General features: G+C 36.8%; 1 protein-coding gene across 12 annotated transcripts in view; it reads right to left on the bottom strand.

The window, feature by feature from the left end:
* The window catches only part of LOC129767221 (solute carrier family 12 member 4), a 588,731-nt gene that overhangs the window by 266,548 nt on the left and 296,496 nt on the right, over positions 1-25,687 (bottom strand). For 6 of the 12 annotated variants that reach the window (XM_055767877.1, XM_055767886.1, XM_055767885.1 and 3 more), the window contains exon 2: positions 19,422-20,230. The exons of the other annotated variants lie outside the window; for them this stretch is intronic. In XM_055767877.1, coding sequence (XP_055623852.1) covers positions 19,422-19,575 — 154 coding nt within the window. In that variant the 5' untranslated portion in view covers positions 19,576-20,230. The remainder of the gene's footprint in view (positions 1-19,421; positions 20,231-25,687) is intronic. 12 annotated transcript variants of the gene reach the window in all.

Genomic DNA, 25,687 nt, shown 5'->3' on the forward strand with positions numbered 1-25,687 from the left:
AGAAGGTTCTACCTTCCACATTCACCAATCAAATACGTAGGAAACGGAGGGAAAAATCACAAAATCAAATTTACGAAACGAATGTGATTCGGGATGCTCACGTCTGCTGGCGATACGTTGCAAAAAAGTTTTTGAAATGGGTTTGGATTGGATAGATAAATATTTTGACGTAGCAAATGTTGTGTCAGCGATAGTCACAAGAACAGGTCGTAGAAAATTGAAGAAATGTTCATCGCTTTCGTCCGATGAAAAATTTTTTCCGCAGCAAAAAGAGTTCTGCTGCCAGTTTCATTTTCAACAAAACTCAATTTGAAAAAAAACTATCCATAATCGTAGTCGAATGAAAATTGACGACGGAAGTTGTTAAATCCAGAACTATAAATCGAAAAACGTTTATAACGGATTTTTACTCCGGTGGAGCCGAAGCGCTACCTACTGAGAAATATAGGTAGAGTATCAGAGGGAAAGCATAACAAATTGAACGAATCAGCATATATTCACAGTAATTTCGTATAAATTCCACTTTTCCTTTTGTCACAAAATCACAAAAATATCTTATGTGTGCTACTAATTTAGACTATTTTTTACCTTATATACCAATACTAATAAGAGAGTCTTCAAAGCATTCTTGTACAACTGTCCATGTTCGTTGAATCAGGTCGAATGTCAGATTAAGTAAAAATTTAAATGTGGTATTGACGGTACATTTTCGACAACTATCAATGTTTTGAGTTAGCATGAAGAAAGAGAACTCTCTGTCAGCTTAGCAGAACTGAAGGCAGTTCTAAATTGCTAATAGAAAGTTTGTTTGAGGGAAAGTTATTACTTAATGTTATTTGAATATTTAAGATGCCGAGTCCTTACCCTCACTTAATTATGTTTATAAAAATAATCAAAAATTTCCACCAAAACTTATCATTTTGTACTATAATCATTATCAAGCATAATTTATGTTGAAAATTTTTCAACACTTGAGTAAAAGCGTTTTTGTAATAAATAAAGGGTGTCACAGATCAAATTGTATCACGGGCAACACTCTGTAGAAAATTACCTAGTTGACCGATCCTTTCCAAACTGCCAGACAATAAAATATAACCCATTAGTAAGCTATTGGAATATTAATTTCAATCAACTTCAATACCATAACCGTATGCTCACACCTTACGCTTAACTCCACTCATAAGATTCCATACAACATCTGGCTGCAGCTTCTTCTGTACGGAGACCCACTTTTTCTTCACGTCTGCCTCAGACTTGATGATGAATCTTGATGCTTCGGTAGTACCTACTTCATAATAATCCAGTATTTTTCGATGGGTCTTAGTTCCGGTGTGTTCGGGGGGCTCATGTCATGACCCCGTTGACTCCGTACCACTCCAGGATATCCTTTGAATAGTGGCACGAAGCTAGATGCGGTCAGATGATCCTAGGGCCCTCGTGTTGCTTCAACAGAGGAAGCAGATGCTTCGGTAGACGCTCTTCGCGCGCTCCGTTTGCCACGTGAGCAGATCGCTTGTCAAATCATGTATTTCTTGGAAAACTTTGAAAGTTTATGCTTCCTTACTTATTCCGGAACAACAAACTTGTGCTGGGCGGTGAAGAACAGTAGCCCCGAAAGCTTCCGGAAGTCCGCTTAGACGTAAGTCTCATCATCCATGATGAGACAATGAGGCTTCGTCAGCATCTGGCGAAAAATGGTGACGCAATTTTTTTCCAGTTTACGAAAAACTGACAGCGATAAAAATACAGTGTAACCAATACACTCTAAACTACTTCTACCCTAATTTTCAAGAGAAAATACCCAAATGGTACATTTTCTACAGTGTTTTTTCCGTGATGCAATTTTACTTAGACTTTCTTTAGAATACATATTTCTTACGGAAAAGTTTTCATTCATCACATTTATTTCAACACTGCACAATGGTCCAGGAGATGCATTCAAGTGGAAATTAGCATTATGAGCTCGACAGTTTTTCTCTAGACAAAAGCTGTCTTCGACAAAGTTGATGCATACGATAGAGCGCTCATTCTCATGTTATCAAAAATAGGGTGACCAAAATTTTCGATGAAATAAAAAATATAACTTTCTTATCTTTATAGATAGAGGAAAATATAGTTCGACAATGTTGTAGTCCCAATTATTTAAGACATCTTTGTAGACCAAAGTTTTTTTTCTATCTGTTGAAATGACCGATATAGCGCTTTTTTTCTAAATTGCGTTAGGGTCACCATGAAAAAACTGTTTTTTGCTCTAACTTTTATATTTCAAATTCTACATACAAACTGTCTTCGAAAGACTTTTAGAACTTACTAATACAAACATTTTGCGGTACAGAACATGTCAATATCTCAACTTCACTCAATGTTATTGATATTTCTTCCCTAAAAATAGGCTCTCTTCAATTGCATGTCATTCTTTCTGGGGCAAACATAAAACATGTTTGTTGACGGAATTTGAAAGAACCAATTTCACTCTATAAAATATGTGATTTTCAAAGATATGTTATTTTTTGTATTTGAGTAAATCAAAATTCAAATCATGAGTTTTTGGGTGGAAACCCATCAATAACTTTGAGCAGGATAAAGATATTGACAAATGCTGCATCGCGAAACATTGGTATTGATAAGCTATAAAAGTCGTACGAAGACAGTTTTGATGTAGAATTTTAAATATAAAAGTTAGAGTTAGAGTTAGAGGTTTTCTTCATGGTTACTCTAATGTAAATTAGTTAAAAACCAACTTGGTGGGAGATATTTATTCTTTAGACAAAAACTGTCTTCGACAAAGTTGTTACATATGATAGAGCGCTGATTTTAATGCTATCAAAAATAGGGTGACCAAAATTGCCGATGAAATAAAAAAATCTAACTTTCTTATCTTCATAGATAGAGATAAACATAGTTCGACAATGTTATAGCCACAATTATTTTAAACAACTTTGTAGAACGAAGCTTTTTTTTATCTTTTAATAGCGATTTAGCGCTTTTTTCCTAAGTTGCATTAGGGTGACCATGAAGAAGCGGTTTTTTTTGCTCTAACTTTTATATTTCAAATTTTAGATCAAAACTGTACTGGTAGGACTTTTGGAGCTTATCAAGACCAACATTTTTCGATGCAGAACTTGTTAATATCTTAATCCTACTCAACATTATTGTTTGTTTTTTTACCCAAAAACTCATGAATTCAATTTTAATTTACTCAAACACGAAAAATTAAAAAAAAAACCACACGTCATGTAGAATGCCGCCAATAAACTTTGTTTATGTTTGCCCCAGAAAGAACGACAAATAATTGCAGAGAGCGTATTTTTCGGGAACAAATATCAATAACATTGAGTGAAGTTGAGATATGGACAAGTTCTGCATCGCAAAATGTTTGTATTAGTGTGCTATAAAAGTCTCTTGAAGATAGTTTGTATATAGAACTTGAAATATGAAAGTAAGAGAAAATTCAAGAGATGGAGAAAAACTTTGTTCTACAAAGATGTCTCAAATAACTGGGACTACAACATTGTCCAACTATGTTTACCTCTATCTATAAAGATAGGAAAGTTATATTTTTCATTCCATCGACAATTTTGGTCACCCTATTTTTGATAACATGAAAATGAGCGCTCTATCGTATGCACCAACTTTGTCGAAGACAGTTTTTGTCTAGAGAATAGCTGTCGAGCTCTAAATGCTAATTTCCACTTAAATGCTTCACCTGGACCATCGTGCACTGGTGTGCAGTGAAAATGTTAATGGATTTCGAGAAGTTATAAACACATTTTTAAAACAACTGTTATGAATGAGAATGATGCCCCCGTGGCCGAGTGGTTAGCGTCAAACGTAACATGCCGGGGGTTCGGGTTCGATTCCGTTCTGATCGGGGAAATTTTTCGTCAAAAAAATTTACTCCGACTTGCACTGTGGTCTAGAGCTTGCCACTCCAGAATGCATCCAAGGCGTGTTATTTGGCATAGAAATCTCAATTAAATACTAATACAAATGACGCAAGTAATAATACGTTGAGACGGCGAGGTTCCTCTAGGATGGATTCAAGAAGTTGGAGCATCGCTGGGTCAAGTGTATCGAGCTAAAAGGAGACTATGTTGAAACATATATCGTCACTTTTCCAAAACTTTTGTTTTTTTTTGTAGGTTAAGTACTTATCGGACTGCCATCGTATATTTCATAATAAATTGTTACACTGATTGAATTCAAAATAGATAAGAATAATTTTGACATTTTATTGTGGATACTGTTCGTCGGTAGTTATGGCATTTTAGTTTAGCGTTACATGGGTGAAACCAACGTTTTTCTTTAGTATTGTATATATATTCACTAGTTGACCCGACAAACGTTGTGAATATTTTGACTGTTCAATAAAAATAACTGATGTATTGTAAGTGTATTCAAATGTTTTAACGATCTTTAAATGATCGATTGTGATCGATGAAGGATAGATTCCAAGTGAATAGAGAACAGTTACGTGAAGATTTGACCGTGTATTGCATTGGACCGAGGGAAAGTGGACTTCCCGAACCCAACTGTGATGTGAAGATGGAGATGAGATCTATGATATTCAGAGAAATGGAGCGCTTTAGATGATGACTGCCGACAAAATTAAAAAAAAACTCAAGAAAAACATTTTTTTATTTCAATATATTTTATTATCGTAACTGACATGCTTGATCTGTTTAATGTTAAATGCAAAGTGAAAAAGTAGTATATTTTTGTTGTGAAATGGAAAAATAAAAAAAAAAGAAAATCAATATTAATTTAATTAAATTGCTACTCAGTTGATGGAAAATACGCGCTGCAGTTTTTAATATGGATGACCAAATATATAAGTGCTGGGTCCCGTTCATGCTTTTTGGAAAACACCTTGTACATTTTCCGTCTGCTATGCAATATGATAAAAGATTCAGATCGCCACGTAGGCAATGAACCATGTTTGTGGTAACAATATCGAACAGTCACCCATATTCCGGAATACGACTGCTTTGAATCTCGATCGGATCTTACGATTCGTCTTTTGAATCTGAAATCCGATCGACCTCAATTCATTCGTGCTATGAAATATGGCAATCTTGTCTTGGTGCAAAATGAACATCCAAATAATTAATCCGTATTCGTGGATCAATTTACTCTCTACCAGATTAGCAGACATAACGCAAAATTTAGCATTTCTAAATTGCTTAAATTGGAATGAAAATCATTACTCGACGTTATTTAAATACTTAAAAGACAGTCCTAACTTAACATTTCTACTATAAATCTTTTTGCATTTCCGCCAAAACTTTATCCATAATATGAAATCATTATCAGAGACAATTTGTGAATGTGTTTTCCTGTGGCACAGAACACATATTAGAGACTATCTTCATTTTTTTTCGTAGAGTCCTTGGTGGATCACACCATTGAGGGAGATGGCTGATCCTTCGGCTGAAGTTGGATTTTGATAGCTCAGGAATCTGGATACTCGTTGGTCTTATGGAAGCCCAAACCGTTTGGATGTGGCTTGTTGGGGAATAAACCACTTGGTATACTATCTAAACACAAACTTGATTAATTGCGATGCTTCACGGTTACACGTTGGAATTGGAGTCGCGATCTATCACACTTGGAGGTTGGATATGGAATGGCGAATAAGATATTGGGATTGATCGATTGTATGCACATATTTGTTTGTATGCGTTTCATGCTGTAAGTTGGTAAGTTTGGATGCTGATGTATGTCGTTGTGTTGTACACCACACATTGCATTCTGAATTGAAAGGAGTAATTTGGATGGGGATAAGGATCGGGTTGGAATAGGGAATCCATTGCATTTCACACTTGCTCAACATTCACGTTGTTGGTTGTGAACAGTCCTTTTTTCATTTATAAGCGTGTTCATTTTACCCGAGAATTCATTACCATTATCATCGGAAGAGTTTGACCACGAACATCTTGAAACGAGATTTTTTATACATATACTGAATAGCTGAACCGACAAACGTTGTTCTGCCAAATAAACTATTTCTAGTGAATATTTCGGTGATTGAATAAACAATAACTAATATATTGTAAGTATGTTTGAATGGTTTCACTTTTTTGATCCATTCGTTGATGAAGATCAGACGAATATGTGGCGATAAGAGCAGAGGAATTGAGCGCTTTAGACGATGACCGCCGACAACAATAAAAAAAATCAAATCATTCAAACTATACTATTTCAATCTATTTCATTAACGTAACTGATGTGTTTGATGTGAAGTAACGAATAAATCATGTTAATAAATAAAATGTGAAGTGAAAGAGAGTAATATTTATTTCGTTCAATTACGGTCTCGTTAGTGGAAAATAGGCTTTCTGAATGGACAGCCAAATTCATGACTGTTGGGTCCCGTTCATGAATTGGTCCCGTTGTGAATTGTGTCAAAGATATGACAGACAAACTTCATTGGTGCCTATATACCGGCCAATTTGTTGGCGCATTATTTCGTCGTTGTCATTCAATCGATAATTAGTCACATCTATATTCTGAATTTGAAACACAGCCATGTTGCTTCTCTTATTCAAGGACTTTTATTTGTATTTACTGCTTTTCGCCGAACAGCGGAGTTCAACATTAATATGAACATTGAATGTTTTGCTCAGCTAATACAAATATGGCAACAATGCATTGCGTTTTAGTCTGGCAATAGCAAAGGCTGTGTCGGTGTTGTTTTTGATAGCTTCTCGCATGTGAACTATATTCTCATGCTGCTTCTGTCGATTGTGTCGTAGGGATCGCAGTCGTTCGCCCCTACCTTCGTGTACATGCCGACCATGAATTGTTGGCACAGCTCACGACATTGTAAAATAACGTTGCCTTAGCTGCGTTGAATCATCGTTCGATAATAAAAGTCTATCGAGTTCTCTTTTTTGTTTCGTCTCTTGTAACTACATATTCATAAAGATTAGTTCGAATCATTGAATCAATACACGTATTCTCCAGCTGATAATTTATCTGGATTGATGACAATAGCGTGATTAACATTTTGCTTATCGAGCATGTGTGATCTGGAGGATTTCAATAATTCATTGTGCTTATTCGATAAGGCTTCCAGTACCTCGTCGATGCCCCTAGCTTTAGACGAATTGAGGTTACTTCCGCATGTGTGGGTGAAAGTTCGATGAAGCGTGCGTAGCGCCATTTGTCATTCAACAACGTAAATAAATTCGTTATTTTTTTTATTTGGACATTCTTTTTACGAAAATACTAAAATGAATATTTTCGGTTTTTTGCTGGATATTAATATATCTATTTCATCGAAATGTGTGCGTAATCCTGCCACATTTAGATAAAGTATATCATATCCTTGACATACTACTTTCTCGGATGGCTAGATGGAGAATAACAACATATAGTTCCGGTTCCGGTATTATCGATAGTTCGAATTTCTAGGTTACTTTCTCAGGTTTCTCAAAAGTAACTGTTTGTCGTCGCTATAGGAGTTCGACACAAAGTAGGTTCGATGATTAACGAAATATATTGAAAAATAATATTAAAATATATCGGTTCTAAGTTACCTTCTCAGGTTTCCCAAAGATAACTCTTCGTCGTAGCGTTTGGAGTTCCATGTACCCGATGAACAACGTAGTACGATTGGTTTTAGAAGAGTTCACTTGATAACCTTCTCAGGCTTCCCAAAAATAACCCTCCGTTCAAACGCCGATTTGATATGTTTTGGTGGAATTCTTTCGGTTACCTTCGCAGGTTTCCCATAGTTAACACTTCGCCGGAGCGATTAGATTTCGATTAAAATGTGTGTGATAAATAGTAGAATCTATGACGAATTTCATGTCAACTCGTCTTAGGAGTTGGCAGCACCATCTCAGAAAATAGTGAAACGTTGTGGATATAAAGACATAGGTCATTGAGGCAACTTAGCATACTTGAAATATTCGAAAGACAATTAGACTACTTTTTGGAAAAAACAATTTTTTTCCTTAATTTTTTACAAAAATTCATAACTTAAAAACTATGATACCTACAAAATTCTTGTCAAAGGATGAATTGTAGGAAATTGTTTAAATTTTCGCTAAATATTACCAAAAATATATGTAAAAAAAATTCGCTGACAAAAAATTATTTTAAAAATTAAAATTTATTTTCATCTCTCAAAAATGTATTTTTTTAAATTCCGAAAAATATATATGAATAGCCCCTATAATCTCCAACTTTTACAGGGAGAAAGTTTTTCGAACAACAACTTTTTCATGTTATCTTTGAAAAAAATACAACTTATCTTAATTTTGTTTAAAGTGAAGATAGCGATACAGTGTATTCGACAAAGCTTTAGATCTTGTTAAAATATAAACTTTTGTCAAAGACATCAACTTTCCACCTTTTATAGTTTTCGGAATATATGTCATTTTTGTTTGAAGAATCCTGAAAAAAATAATGTTTTGCTCGTAACATTTTTGTGTGTAAATTCTCACGTTTGACATGTTCTTGACATGTTTCTAAATAGAGAAAAGTTGGCAGAGCATTTAAAATGCGATAATTTGTACAAAAAAGTGTTAGAATTGAACATTAATAGAATTTTTTGCAAAGAGAAACATGAAAAAGTTGTTGTTGGAAAAACTTTTTCCATGTAAATGTGCCCATCGTCCGATGTATGGAAAACTTGTTGGAAATTTTAAGGGCTATTTATATCTATTTCTTTCAGAATTTTAAAAGCATATGTTTTCGAGAAAAATGAACTTTAATTTTCAAAACATTTTTTTTTTCAATGAATTTTTTTTCTAAAAAATTCTTTGATAATTTTTAATGAAAACCAAAATAGTTTCCTACATTCCATTCTTGACTAAAATTTTGTAGGTCTGATATTTATTTTGTTGGTTTTTTTAAACTTTGAGTTTTTTTTAACTTTTTTTCGAAAAATCTTAATTTAAAAACTGTAAGATCTACAAAAAGATGGTCAGAGAATGAAATGTAGGAAATTACTAAGGTTTTCATTAAAAATTATCAAAAAATTTTTTGGAAAAAAAAATCATTGAAAAAAAAATATTTTGAAAATTAATATTCATTGTTACGAGCAAATCATTATTTGTTTCAGGAGACTTCATACAAAAATGACTTATATTCCAAAAACTATAACAGATAGAATGTTGACGTCTTCGATAAAAGTTCATATTTTAATAAGATCTAAAACTTTGTCAAATACACTTTATCATCATCTTGACTTTAAACAAAATTAGGATTAGTTGTATTTTTTTCAAAGAAAAAATAAAAAAGTTATTGTTCGAAAGACTTTTTCCCTGTAAAAATCCGCATCTTCCGATGAATGGACGACTTGTTGGAAATTTTAAGGGCTATTCATATATATATTTTTGTGAATTAAAAAAAAAACGTTTTTGAGAAAAATGTATTTTAATCTTTAAAATAACTTTTTCTTCCAGAATTTGTTTGGCATTTTTTCGTGAAAATTTAAACAATTTCTTACATTTCATCATTTGACATGAGTTTTGTAGATATCATAGTTTTTAAATTATAATTTTTTGTAAAAATTAAAGAAAAAAAATTTGGTTTTTTCCAAAAACTTGTCAAATTATTTTTCGAATATTTCAAGTATGCAAAGTTACTTAAATGACCCATGTCTTTACACCCACAACGTTTCGCTGCTATTTGAGATGGTGCTGCTAACGGCCAGTCGAGTTGGCATGAAATTCGTCATATGTCGCCGTTCTTCGCATAGTTTTCCTATGTTCCAAAATCAGCAACTGAAATAAACGTAAACAAAGTTTTCTAGCATATTTGTCTACCAGAAGCTTTAGGCATTTCAATTTAGTAATACACCGGGTTTTTTTATAAGCACCAAAGTGTTATTTGATGGAATGTGAAAAGTGCCCCTCACTGAAACAATCAAGCTTGATTACTTTAAAAATTCATGGTGAGACAGTTATGCCTAGAATATCAACATGGGACAATGGAGCTTTGTTGTTTTTCTGAACCTGAGAACAAACAATAAGTTTTTTGTGTTTTTCTGGAAGATTATGCATAAAAACATTGGCAAATCAATTGTCAAAAATGTCAAAATGTAACATGGGACAACTATGCGTAGAACGACAGTATAGCAGGTTCAAATAATTGTATAGGCTCTACTTCTCAGATTACCTAAAATAATCTCTGCCGCTTGTTGTGATACCTAAGATTTTGGGATTCCCAAGCGTCATTCAGTGTGTTCTGTGTGCAATTTCGCTAGTTCAGGTCAATCACGGAGAGCAGCTAAGAAGTGTACAGTCTACCCAAGCTCAAATTCATTGTCCGGATTGTTTTGAGCAGAGACTGTAAATAAGAGCTGTTAAAGAGCTAAGCTGATATTGGAGAAGTTGCCTTGCATTGTCAAAATGGACATGTTTTCGTTGATTGGTCACAAACCGATAATTTGTGTCTGGTCCTTCATTTCGGCGATCATTCAAAAATCCGATAGATTCCGGATAGTCGAATGTTGAGTTGCTTAAAATTATATGTTCTGAATTCCGAATCTATGATGTGTTAGATATTCGCTTGGGCCTACGTTGATTCTTCAGTCCGAAATTCTGTTGTGAATTGTTCTGTTTGTATGTTTGTTTGTATCCAGATATGAATCCATATTCAGTAATCGAAGAATTGGAAAATATCGAACCAACGAGGTCGATCTACCATGATGTAATGATAAATAACTAAATGTTGGAGAGTAGCTTCCAAACTAAATCAACAACACTAACGCAATGTCCCGAACATATTGAGCACAAAATGTTTTCCCACATCAAATATTCTACTACCGAACACTTCCAGCATTAATCAAGCAACAGAGGTCATTTAGTGCCCTCGTTTCGTCTTTCCCGGGCAACAATATATTCGGGCAGCATCCGTTGAGCGTTACTTTGCCATCATCATGATTCCCGGTACGACTAGGATCAAACTTGTGCGCACACACTAATGCCCCGGAAAAACACTCACGTGGAATGTGCACATTCATCAGATTAGATAGCTCATTCCACGCTATGCTTTCGCTGCACAACCGAGAACCTTGTGTGATAGTCAGTGTTGTGCTGGTTGGTGATGTCCTATGTTCAAAACATTGACTTTGATGATGTGAATGGTTCCAGGTTTTCCCCACTTTATTCTAGCGGAAGGCGAAAAAGGGGAAAGTTTCACCGATGACAAATGATGAAAGCACTTTGGTAAAACTTATTCCACTTGGCTATTCACATCCGTTGTGTCCGTGTGTGTGTGCGTTTGTGGGTGTGCGTGAATTTATGGGCTATCTGACGGAGACCGGCAGATTAGAACATTGAAAGCCTCGGTAAAACGTGCGCTTTGTCGATACCATGAATGTGTACGTCCCTGGTCGATGGCATAACTGAATTTTATCCGAGAATGTCCTGCATTCCATGGTTGGATTGTACGATGCAATACCCCAATAGGCACGCTAACCTACGCACCGGAATATATAAATTGCAGTCGAATTGTAGGGCGGCTCAATTCTATGGTTCACTATTCATACATAATCGAATCTTCATTCTGGTGGTCAAGCTGCACAAGCATGAATACTCGATTCCAGATTCCAAACGCAACGCTCTGAATCAATCGCTCCCATCATTATAATACCAAATTAGCTCTGTGACGAAGATATTACAGAAAAACAAAATCCCCTCTTGTAGAAAAAAACTCGATTAACTGATATTAGAAAAGTTTATCTGCCAGTCTAGGCATGTTTTCTTTTCAAACAAAGTGGCAAAGCGGACAGAGCAGCCAAGCTAAACTTAATAAAAGATAAACGAAGCGACTGGATATTCTTTTTTCTTCCTCCCGGGCAAACATTTATTATCTTTCCGCCAAATAAGTCTTCCCTCGCTGCTCATCTGTGAAAAGCTAGAGCCATGCCAACCCTAAGACGAGTGTGGTGGAGCTTTGGGACGCTTGGGAGGGACGCAACCAGGCTCTCAAAGATGAAAAAGTGCTGAATTTATGTTTTGCTTTCCGGACGCAACCAACCGTGGTATATCGTATGTGGGACGAACACACAGAGTTAGAGCACAGGTAGAGCCTGAGCACACGTATGAAGGAACGTGGTTAAGCAGTGCACTGCCGTTTCGCCATAAATTGCACAAAGTCAGAAGAAATTGCTGCCAAGACGGGTCCTTTGGCGGAAAGAAAGTTCGCCAAGCGGCCGAGGCGCGCCCTGATTGGATGCGAAGTAGATTTCATAAGCTAGCTGCCGGGTTCTCGGTACCACACCCAGGAAGCGAAGTTCCCTCGGTTTGTTGTTACCTCTTTCAACAAAGATTACGAGCGACCCGGACCTAATATAACCGGAAAATATTTCTCTTCCAATCTAGATACAAGCGAAACTTATTGGTGTCCCTTTCTTTATCTTCATCCCAAGCATACCAGGCCACTCGGCTCAGTGCGTATTGTGTTTAGAAGGATCACTCGCAAATATTAAACAGTCGTCGAAGAAAAAAAAGTGTAAACATTGTCTTTGAGCTGTTTATCAAGGCTCTGCTAAACGCCAAACATCAAAAGCATACAATTCAAACACGCGAAATCCAAAGCAACGGTTGAAGCTGACTCTGAATTATTCCTTTTGGGTTCCATATCAAAGGGGGTTATATCCCCAAAGATGCGAAGTGCGAGCAGAAGTATTACATTGAAAACATACTATTACATAATCGATGACATTTACAGTAGGGTGAATGATCTTGGTTTGTCCGATTTGGGGTGTTTTAACGCAACTATTAAATGCAAATCGATTTTTCTTCATGAAAATAACCCATAATCGATACGAGTTTGAGTTTTTGAAAAGCCCCAAGTCTCTAGTTGCTAATTATTCAAATTTTTATGTGTTTTAACGATTTTCCTCAAAGAGGAATTATGATCATGGTTTGTTAAAAAAATGATCATGGTTTGTCCGGCTTTAGAAATCACAATTTTTGACTGAAAACATTCGAATTCTCAAGGAGATGTTGCATTTATCATTGCTTGAGTTCACTATCATCATATTGATCCATTCATAATTTTGGCTTTCTTGGGCATTTTAAAAGTGTTCTCCTCAAGACACTCAACATAGAGAAACTTTATTTCTGCTATGCGCGAAGGACACAATAAACAAACTGCAGCGCGCCAAGCGGTTGCCATAGAAATCATGTGGACAAAACAACATTATTGAATTGGACAACTCATGATCAGAATTGAGTTCATCAAAATGCGTTAATTTAAAGGTTTTGCTACGTAAATCTGATACAAATGGTGTGCAACAATGATGTTTACAATATTTGTAAGTGTTATAAAGGGTGTGTCACATCAAATTGCATCACGGAAAAAACGCTGTAGAAATTTAATTTTTAGGAATTATATCTTCAGCTTTCGCTTATAATCAGATAAGAGTGTATAGATCACGTTGGCCAATGCTTCACTGTCAATTTTTCGTAAATTTGGAAAAATGTCGTCGAACGAAAAAGAGCGTCGTGAATTAATCCTGTGCACTCATTTCGAGAATCCGGAGTTGTCAGATCGGGACATCGGTAAGATGCTGGGAATCGTCCAATCCACGGTCCGCAGAGTACTAAAACGATACTTCGAGAACCTAACCATCGACCGGAAGGTGAAGAACGGCAAAAATGGATGCTCCGTCAGTGAAAAACGATCACAAGCGCGTAGTTAAGCAGTTTAGACGTGATCCGAGAAGTTCGATCCGGGATGTCGCCAATAAGCTGAATTTGTCAAGTTCATTCGTCCAGCGGACCAAGCAGCGGGAGGGCCTGCGTACATACAAGGTTCAAAAGGCTCCTAACCGCGACGAAAGGCAAAACATGGTGGGGAACACGCGAGCCCGGAAGCTGTACACCGAAATGCTGACGAAGCCGCATTGCCTGGTAATGGACGACGAAACCTACGTCAGCTGCCGGGCCTGTTGTTCTTCTCCGCAGAGGACAAATTCAGCGTTCCGGAGGAGATTCGCAAGCAGAAACTATTCAAGTTTGCCAAAAAGTACATGGTGTGGCAAACGAAAAGCGAAAAGCGGAGCACCTCCTTCGTGATGACCGGGACGGTAAACGGGCAGGTTTACCTTAAGGAGTGCCTACAGAAGCGCTTACTACCACTATTGAAGCAGCACGAGGGCCCGACCATCTTCTGGCCGGATCTCGCTTCGTGCCACTATTCAAAGGACGTGTTGGAGTGGTACGAAGCCAACGGTCACCTTCGTGCCAAAGGAAATGAACCCGCCCAACGAGCCGGAGCTTTATGAAGCAGGCCCTCCGGAAGAACCCAAAAGTTGTCAAATCGGAGGCGGACTTCAAGAGAAAATGGATTTCTGTTCAAAAAAAACTACAACCTGACGTTGTACAGAACCTTATGGACGGGGTAAAGAGGAAGGTGCAAGCATACGGGCTTGGGCTCGAAGTATGCATAAAAAGAAAATGCCAAAAGTTGTTTAATAGTTATTATTTTACTGTCTAAAATTTTCAAAAGGATCGGTCTACTGGGCAAATTTCTACAGCGTTTTTTCCGTGATGCAATTTGATGTGACACACCCTTTATTGCACTTTTCAATCAGAATGTTCTCAATTTTGTGAACTTTATAATGATACAACAATGTTATTGTTGATAATATTGGGTAACTTATGTTTGGAGAGCTACGTGCAACGATTCGCTGATGCTGACCTTGATGTGAAAGATTTTGAAGACTTTCTGAAGAAACATGAGGATGTTCACGTTGGTATCGATGCAGAAGAAGTTGAAAAAGGATCGGATTCGGCTAGGAAGCTGACATTCAAATCGATTTGTCATGACATTTATATTAGAATCGTGAAAGATATTACAAAGCGATTTGAGATCAGTTATCAAAACTGCGGCCTTGAAAAACCCTCAAAATTGCGTCAAGCTATCACACCTTAATGATTTGATGCGCCAATTTCCTCAATTCATTGAGGCAGATAATAGACAAGGCTTGGATAACAAATTCAGGAAACTATAGACGAATCTTATGGGGCAAAAATTGAATGACTCAGATATAACTTGGTCCCAGCTGTTGGATGACAAAAAGCGTGATGGGAAATTGTTTTATTCATTGCTAAGGTCGTTTCTAAGACACTTTTTGATAACACTCATCAGCGTGTGTTGAGCGAATATTTTCGCTTTAAAATGCGAAGAGAACAAAGTCCGGAAATTGTTTGGCACCTACATTTGAGAGACTCAAAATTAAAGGGATGTAAGTGACATCGTCGATTTCTCTACATCAACTCTCTCTATTAGTCATAACTTAGCTGCAAACACATTCCCAGCTGTATTTGACAACCTGGAAGATAGGTCAGAACCTCATCTATCGAATTCTATAGCAAACTCAAATTGAAACATTTTTGCAATTGAGTTATTAACTAAAGAAAAAGTTGATGAAGAGAAATCGATCAAATCACTTACCCCATTTTCCTTCTGAGCCCCTCAATTATAGACTCTATTATGAAAGCGAAGAACTATGTATCGGCTCGAGGCGGAGCTTCATAGATGAAATTGCTGGAAAATTTGAAGTCAAAGTCCAACAGAACCATGTATAAACAGCACACAATTCAGAGGATTATAAGACAACATTTTTATGATTTATTTTGTTGTAATGATACTACTTTAACAACCCACCAATAAAAAAAATAAAATCAAAATGAGAATGAGCCATTATTTTTATTTTTTCCTTAATTTTTCGATACAGATTTTTATACAGATTTTTTTTTGCTAAAAATACAGATGTACAGATTTTTTCAGAAAATTTTACAGAATTTAATGTGGTAACCCTACCAGCATTTCTGAGTGCAAAAATTGAACCTCAGAAAAATAAGACCACTCATGGTTTCTTTCAGATAAAGCGTTTCCCTTAGTAATAACCATCTAAATATTTGATAATAAAGCTTCAATATCTGGGCGAAAAAAACGGATCTATCTAGGAACCACGCAAATGAAATAAGAATGTCGATTACTCAAAATGAAGACGTTCTTCTTTATTGAAAAACTAGCTGACCCGGCAAACTTCGTTCCGCCCAAAATTTATTTTTTGTTATCACATCCACGTTTTCCTTTTAAGCGCACGTTCATGGGTCCAATCGCAGAACTGTTCATTGATTGATCTTCTAAATAGTAAAAAATAATTTTAAAGGATATTAAAATTATTTTTTACTATAAAATTTCAAACTCGACATTATAATATCAGATTATTTTCAGACACAATTCTCGTGCAAAATTATTCATCCACATGCAAATAACATATTTCTTCGTTACATGGAATGAATGTTTGATAAAGAAAATATGATAGAATGAATAAAAATATGATAGGATGAACTCCTTCCTCGAGTTTTGCTCTTATCAACACATTCGGCGATTCATTTTTATTTATATAGATAGAAGACGATACAGGAGTGCTTTTTATTACATTAAAATCCATTTCCACTTTCGAACGAAGATCAATTTCGTTACCGCAAACATCAAATGGACTAACAACGCTTATCAATATGTAATTGTAGAACACATGCGAATTGAATTTTTCGAATTTTCCCATTTTCCTTCAAACTTTTCCAAAAATTTTCAATTGTACTTTATTTTTATGGTACCTTCTTTCCTTTCCAGAGGAGGAAAGGGTGTCGTACCATCATAGAAACATTTCTCGTACCCAAAAACCCTCAAATCCCAAATTTGGCTCCATTTGCTTGAATAGTTCTTGAGTTATGCAGAAGTCTGTATTTCATTTGTATGGGAGCCCTCCTTTAGAGAGGGAAGAGAAGTGTAGCACTACCATAGAAACGTTTATCAATCCCTAAAACCTCTACATGCTAATGCCTACATGCCTCCTCTTTAGAGAAGGGAAATTAGTGTCAAATCACCATAAAAACATTCATTGCTCCCTAAAACCTCCATTTGCCAAATTTGGTTCCATTTGCTTGATTAGCTCTCGAGTTATGCAGAAATTTGTGTTTCATTTGTATGGTAGAACCCCCCCCCCCCTTAGAAAGGTAGGAGGAGTGTTGAACCACCTTAAAAATGTTTCTTGCCCCCTAAAACCTCCATATGCCAAATTTGGTTCCGTTTGCTTGATTAGTTCCTGATTGACGCAGAAATGTATGCTTCATTTGTATGCCAGCCCCCCTCTCTCAGAGAGAGGGGAGGAGTGTCTATTCACCATAGAAACGTTTTGTGACCCCTAAAACCTTCCCATGCCAAATTTGGCTCCATTAGCTTGATTAGTTTTCGAGTTATGCAGAAAGTTGTGTTTAATTTGTATGACAGACCCCCCCCCCCCTTAGAGAGGGGAGTGGAGAGTCTAACCACCATCGAAACATTTATTGCATCCTGAAACCTCAATATGCATAATTTGGTTTCATTTGCTTGATGATTTCTCGATTGATGTAGATATTTGTGTTTCATTTGTATGACAGCCCATCCTTAGAGAGTGGGAGGAGTGTCTAACCACCATCGATACATTAATTGCATCCTAAAATCTCCACATGCCAAATTTGGTTTCATTTGCTTGATAAATTTTCGAGTAATTCAGAAATTTGTGTTTCATTTGTATGGCGAACCACCCCCCCCCCCACAGAAGGGTGAGAGGAGTGCTGAGAGGAGGAGGAGAGGGTGAGAGGAGGAGTGAACTACCTTAGAAATGTTACTTGCCCCCTAAAACCTCCACATGCCAAACTTGGTTCAGTTTGCTTGATCAGTTCTTGAATTATGCAGAAATGTACGCTTCATTTGCATGGCGGTCCCCCCCTCAGAGAGAGGGGGAGGAGTTTCTAACCACCATAGAATCATTTATTGCACCCTAAAACCTTCACATGCCAAATTCGGTTTCATTTGCTTGATTAGTTCTCGAGTAATGCAGAAATTTGTGTTTCATTTGTATGGCAGCCTCCAGCCTATAAATATATATATATATATATATATATATATATATATATATATATATATATATATATATATATATATATATATATATATATATATATATATATATATATATATATATATATATAGATGACAGTAAAACGTTGTGGGTATAAAGACATCGGTCATTTAAGCAACTTTACATACTTCAAATATTCAAAACAGGAATTGAATACTTTTACTATACTTACCTTTTACTGCGAAAACGTTTTTCTAACAACAACTTTTTCCTGTTCTTTTTTTAATTACTATGAATGTTTAACTCGTAACAATTTAGTGTGTAGATTATTGCGATTGACATATTTCGCAAACTTTGTTCTATTTAGAAACACGTCAAGAACATGTCAAACACGATCATTTACACACAAAAATCTTACGAGTAAAACAACATTTTTACAGAAGTCTCCATACAGGAATGCCGTATATTTCAGAAACTATAAACGATAGAAAGTTGACCTCTTCGACAAAAGTTCATATATTGATGAGATCTAAAATTTTGTCGGATAATAGACTATTGCTATCTAGACTTTGATCAAAATAAGAATTAGTTGTAAAATTTTTAAAGAAAACATGAAAAAGTTGTTGTTAGGGAGACTTCTTCCAGGCAAAAGCGCCCATTTTTCGCTATTCATATATTTTTTAAGTATTTTAAAAAGAAATGCGTTTCTGGGAAAATTAATTCTATTTTTTTTATAGCAGAGGCATTAGGAGGAGGCACGAATTCAATTCTCACGTTATTCCAAAAATGGAAGTGAAGTGACGAACCAGCAAAAGGTGTTGAAATTCACTGGAATTCACAGAATAAAACGAGGCATTAGTCGAAATGTCATCACCAACTTCAGTAATTCAAAACATTTCTTCATTGGATCAAATCTTTTACAATTTAACAACTGCAATCTATACATTATTGGAGAAAAATATACGAATTACGAATTCTTTGGGAAATCTTATCAGCCAACCACAAGACAACTTGTTCACGAAATAAGCACCAATAAGCACCTGGTTGTTCAGCGGAATATCTTCAAAATCTTACCTTTGAACGTCGAGACACATTGGAAATTCTTTATATGCAGAACAATTTCATCTATTGGAAGATTGTCATTTTTGATTTATTAGGATTGACATTGATAACTATTATAATAAGTGATTTTTATCTACCGTTAAATAGAATTTAACATAGTGTAAACACAATAGAGAATGTTGTTATAGTCATCTACACATAAGAAATTGTAATAATCGGTTTAAAAGTATTCATATCAGAAGAAATTCCGCGAAGCAAAGGGGACTTTTTTATTTTGTTTTTTCTAATTGTGCTGAAGCTTTTTCTGTTCTTAATCAAGCGAAACGCACTTTCCGAACTATCGTACAGCTCCACATGGAATCCGCCCGAGGGCCTTATTTGCTGTGCCCAAATAATCCAGCATTCCTTCACCGGACGGGATTCACCGGATTGGAATCGCAAACAAAACTCTCGCAAAATAACATAAACATCTTACCTGAGCCAGCAGTAGCTGCCTTGTTTGGCGAAGACGCACCGGTGGCGGCACCAGCCGACTTCTGCTGCGGGGCAGGACTTGCTTGCTTGCTCGCGGCCTTCTCCACGTCGCCACCTTTATTGGCGACCGGAGTTTTGTCACAATCTTCAGCCATTTGTCTCTGCTCGTTGCTTGGAATTTTCGTAATTTTATACTTTCCCTTCGCTATGTTGGATCGGTATTAGATAGCAGACGCGTTTACACTCAACTGTTCCGTTGGCAGACTCCACTCCAAATTTATGCGAACTTTTTAAAACTTCACTAGCATTAACCTAAGTGACGGTGATAAACATACAAATTGGTTCACTGAATACATCGATTGGTACTTCTGGGCGTCCTCAATTGAATTGCGACTTTGGTTTGGTTTTACGATGATACCGCGAGGGACACTACCGTAAATAGTGGAACATTCGAAAGCGTCAATTGGGTCAACGGTTCGTCTCAGCAGAATGCCACTTGTTCCGAATCAAATCGACATATTCTCTATTAAGCGCGCGCGCCACCACTGTTCGAACGGGGAATTCCTTTCGGTCGCCAAACGTCACTGTTTTGGAGATCAATTAAACAATTCTTCTGCTTCTGCACGTTTCACCCCCAGCAGCCGCCGCAGCATCTGGACTTCCAGATGGGCTATCGAAATCAATTTCTCATCACACTCACAAGCTGTTCACAGCTCACACACAGTTTTTTCGTTTTCGCTTCTTCTGATTGTTGCTCGGTCCAAGACTGTTCAAAAATTCGTCCGCTCGTTCTCCGTCTCGTAGAAATTGCTATTGACAAACCCAGTAATGAAGGCAAAGCAAAATAGGCGAGATTCGCCAAAATATTAATAATACTCCTTCTTGTTGATCTTGTTCATCTTTTTCGGTACACTAGTGGTCGTCGTTCGACAGCTTCTTTTGGCACTCGAGTCTCCCACTTGTCCACCCAGACAGGGTCGGTCGCGTGATTGCACCACCCATCCGCTCGCATTCGCCGCCGGTCCGCAGACGAGCGACCGGCGGTGTATGCGAGTTCTCCACTACATCACTCCGCCGTGTGTCATGGCTTCCGAACCCGAATATTTCATTTGCGCAATTCCCCAGGACTCACTCTATCGGCGGGTCGGTCGGGTGGAATGGTGTAATTGGTTTGGCAAGTGTTTTGGCCCCTCTTTCCGGTATGTATGTGTGTGTGTGTGTGTAGATTTCGATGACGGTGGTGACGTTGGCCACAGCGGGCAACAGCCACCGATGCATATACCGCGACCAGAGCACGAGCATCGATGAACTTGAGCCGCTGAACACTTGCAACACACGACCTCCCACCCTCCCCAGCAAACAACACAGATGAGATCCCAATATTTTGACGGCCGGATGATGTAGCAGACGGATGGTAGGGCGACCTTGGCGCGAAAAATTGGAATGCCGAAATAAATCACCGCACTTTTGGACGTCGTCCGCTTCGCTAGTGGTCGAGCGGACTATTTTCATTATTATTATGTTGGGAAAACATTAATAAACGATACACACGGTTGCAGAATGCAGTTCTTTTTTTCTTGTGGCTACACTATGAGCGCTGGGATGAAGCGAAGATGGTCGGCTGAGTTTTTTGTTTAGAACTTATTTTTCACAGATTATTAGTATGTCTGTAACATATGTAACATCTCATTCAACGTTGTGAGGATAGCTTCCAACCATGGATTCAATCTACGTCACTTACCACAGCTAGTCAAATCTTCTTGAGATGTAGGTTTTAGAGATATACAAACAAATCAAATATGATACAAAAAAGTATGAACATAATGAGATGTGTATCTTGCTGTCTATAGTTGCCTTATTCTGCCCTAATTAATGTGTTCAGCATTTACAAGATGTTAGGTAGCTGACTCAAAATCTTCCAGGAGGTGATAGAGGAGTATACTTTATGATAGAAATCCTTCTACGCATATAGTCTAATCTCAACTATTTTTTTAGCATTGCACGACCGAAACTAATCCGGAATCTGTTCTAGTTGAACATACTATTGTCCAGGTTCTAGTACAGGAACCAGTTCAATTCCTTATCAAATTATGCAAAAAATAGTCTTTAGGTATAGACGGATGTCATGCCAACTCGTCTTAGGAGCTGACAGCATTATCTCAGATAACAGTGAAACGTTGTGGGTTTGAAAACATTGGTCATTTAAGCAACTTAGCTTAATTGGAATATTCATAAAGGATTAAACTACTTTTTGAAATGGGCCGAAGTTTTTTTTCCAATTTTTTTACAAAAAAAAAAAGTATAACTCAAACACTATAATACAGGGTGGGCCATTTAAAGTGGAAGCATCTGGCAACCCCATAACTTTTGACAGAGATGTCAGATTAACAAATGTCATACCGCGTTGGAAGCGTCATTTCAGTACAATTTTAACCATGGAACAATACACACCTAAACAACACGCTGAAATTGTTCAGCTGTACATTCAAAATAACTTCTCAATTGTGTTAACTAAACGTGCGTGGAAAAATAAAAATAAAGTTAAAACATTGCCTGGAGACAACACTATACGTCGATTATATGCCAAATTTATATCGTCTGGTAGTGTTGGTAATGCCAGTCATCTGTCCAGACAACGACCAAGACGTTTCGACGAGAATTTTGATGCCGTTCGAGCCAGTGTTGCAGAGACTCCATCGACATCAGGTCGCCATCGTTCGCAAGAGTTAGGCATCGCTCGAACCACTCTCCGACGCATAATTCGTGTTGATTTGAAAATGTTTCCGTATAAAATTCAAATGGCTCACCAACTTAACCCATCTGACTTACCACGTCGACTTGATTTTGCGAAATGGACCATCGAAATGGCCAAAAATGAACGTGGCTTTTGGCAAAAAATCATAATGTCTGATGAGGCGCATTTCAACTTGAATGGAGGAGTGAATAAACAAAATTGTCGGTTTTATGCTACTGAAAACCCTCAATTCATCGAAACGCAACCTCTTTACGACCAAAAAGTTACTGTGTGGTGTGGCATTTATGCCGATAAAGTCATCGGCCCGTACTTCTTTGAAAACGAAAATGGAGCAACGGTAACCGTGAATGGGGAGCGTTATCGGACAATGATAACCGATTTTTTATTGCCATTTGTTCGTGAAAATTAATTGGACAATTACTGGTTCCAACAGGACGGCGCTACATGCCATACAGCGGCTGCCACGATCAAATTATTGCGCGAAATGTTCCCCGGAAGATTAATATCGAAAAACCGCGATTATGACTGGCCACCGAGATCACCTGATTTGACGCCTCCTGACTTTTTTTTATGGGGATATTTAAAATCCAAGGTATACTGGTAACCAAGGACCGTGGCTGCGCTGAAAGACAATATCCGACAAGAAATTGCTGCCATATCGGCCGAAACATTGGGCAAAGTGATGGAAAATGCCGAAAAAAGGGCACATTTTGCGGTCAAGGCCAGAGGCGGTCATATACGAGATATCATAATCAAAAAGTAGTTAGAACAAATCTCCTTGGACCAAAATAAATGAATTTCAAAAAAAAAAATTTAAAATTCCACTTCTTTACTTTGCTATTGCAAAAACAAATCCTTCCACTTTAAATGGCCCACCCTGTACCTACTTAATTTTGGTCACAGAATGAAATGTTACCTACAGATTTATAAAAGATATTTTACATTGAAAAAAAAAAATATTAAAAATTTAAATTCATTCTTCTTGAGAGAGAGCTTTTTTTTAAATTCTCAAAAAATTTTTATGAATAACCCTTACAATTTCCAACAAGTTATGGGCATTTTTAAAGAGAAAAATCTTTCTAAAAAGTGTGACAATGTAGCGATATAGTGTATTCGACAAAGTTTTAGATCTCATTAAAATTTGAACTTTTGTCGATGAACACTTTATCTTTTATAGTTTTTGGACTATATGGCATTTTTCTATGGAGACTCCTGAAAAACTCCTCGTAACATTTTTGTGTGTAAATTCTCGCATTTCACATGTTCTTGACGCGATGCTAAGTAGGAAAAAGTTATCAGAATCAGTGTTGTCACACGTAACGATTTGTACAGGTACAGATTTTTACGTTTTTATCTGGTACAGATTGAAGATTTTTGGACAAAAGTATAGATAGGTATAGATTTTTTGGAGTAAACGTGAAGTTAACACGTGAACACGTGACGTTGGTAAAATAGATAAGGCAGAGATTCGATTTCGATTATTGAACCTTCACTGCTGTTGCTATGTTAAATCCCAAAAGCATTTCCAAACTTACATACATCAAAGAAGTATTGAAAGCGTTTTCAGAAATTTATGATTTATTTCGTAAATAAATCACCACTGGACCAAAATTGGTTGCATGAAAAAAAAACAGTTCGCTCGCGTTTTTAAATTCTTATAGGAGAAGTGTGTAATACGCACCCTCTAAGCGAGAATGGATTTATCTTGACCGTGCCCTCAAAATTTAAGGTAACAACTACGTCAGTACGTAGATTAGTTAACCCTCAGTCAGCTGTACTCGTTCTGTATTTTAGATACTGAATAACAAAAGTGCTACGAATTTTATTTCGTAAGGCGCACAAATTCTGTTAAATGGCCCAGCAGAAGCAGCGTTGCCAATAAAACTACGTATAAAAGTAAACGAGAGTATAAAGTTGAAAAATAACTACACAATGTACGAACAGATGCGGAGCCAAATGTTTCTCCGATCAAAAAAACAAACGTTTTCGCGGCTCGGGCTTTGCTTGTTTACCTTTTTGATCGAACCAGAATTTCACCCAAGAAAGATTATCCTTCTGGAGAAATCTTTGTGACGTTAGATTCCTGCTATACGCAGCTGAAAGACGAAGGTATCGATAATTCAGGAAACGTTTATTCGAAATATTAAAGTTAAGTGCCGGTTTCACTAGTTATACATAACTGCCACGATTTGAAGCGTTTTTCATCAAATCGTTGATACAGCACAGATTGAACATGGGAAAACTTTAGGAAATGAGAAAAACAAAGCACGATAGCCGAAATATGTTCATTCAAGTATTATGCATTGATTCTGATTTTCTATTTGTTGAATGAACTCGAATATCTTGTAATTTTTTTAATTTGTATTTTTCGGAAGTTTCAATGAAAGAAAAAAGTTCAAATAAGATAATTCTAGCGGTCAGAATCATTAAAACTTAACATTTGGCGAGAAGTAAAATTGAATTATAATTAAGTTTAGGAAAGTTTTGAAGTCAATAATACTGAAATTTCAGTTCCTGCCAAAATGTCAGTTGGGGCTTATTGATAAAATTTATGAAATGATGAAATGATTGATGAAACGAAATTGATGAAAAAATGTAGTTCATTTATTTTTAGTAAATTTTTTTGCCTTCAATATTTTTAACATTCTTCGTGAGTGCGAAAAAGATAGCAATGAAGATGATCAAAAGAAACGCTACAGAAATGTCAAAACTCGCGATGGAAGAAAAAGAACAGAGGATTGAGGTCAGGTTCGATGCAGTGATCTGTAACCAGAAACCGTATCCCCATGCACCTTAATTAATCACATTGGCGATCAGTTTAGCGACGATCTTCTATCAGCGATTCTATAGACATACAGCAAAAAATACGAGATTTTTCAAGTTTTACTTATTTCTAGCGATTCTAGAAAAAATATCCTCAATTATTTTTACAGTAATGTTCGAGTAGCGGGAAACTTTGATTTGCTGGAATGTTATTATAAATGAATAGTTTATTTCGCGATTTTATGAAGTACATATAAATACTACACGTGGCTTCGAAGGAAATTAGATTTCTCAAGCGTTGAAATGGGTAAAAGGAATCATTTTGGATAAATCAAAGCCGATCTTCTTAAGGCGTCGTGCACAAATTACGTAACGCTAAAAATCCGGATTTTTGACCCCCTCCCCCCCTGCGTAACGCAATTTCCTATCTCTAATACACAGAAAGTAACGCAACCTCGACCCCCTTCCCCCCCTTATTACGTTACGTAATTTGTGCACGACGCTGAAACAAAACTGTTTTACAGGATCCAGTTTTCTTCCAGTTTGTTGAAAAATATTATTGGCAACCCTGAGCAGAAGTATAATATGCCCATGAGTTGTTTTTCTCAGAGACTATGAAGCTCCGAGAAACAGCTTGTATGAATGAAAGATTCCATCAATCTATTCCCCTCATGCCCACCAGTGAAGAGAAGAAACCGTTCCTCCGGTGAGCGTGTTCTCCCAGTATTCGTGCATTAATTCTGAGCACA

Source organism: Toxorhynchites rutilus, chromosome 2, assembly GCF_029784135.1.
Source record: "Toxorhynchites rutilus septentrionalis strain SRP chromosome 2, ASM2978413v1, whole genome shotgun sequence".
Classification (NCBI taxonomy): Eukaryota; Metazoa; Arthropoda; class Insecta; order Diptera; family Culicidae; genus Toxorhynchites; species Toxorhynchites rutilus.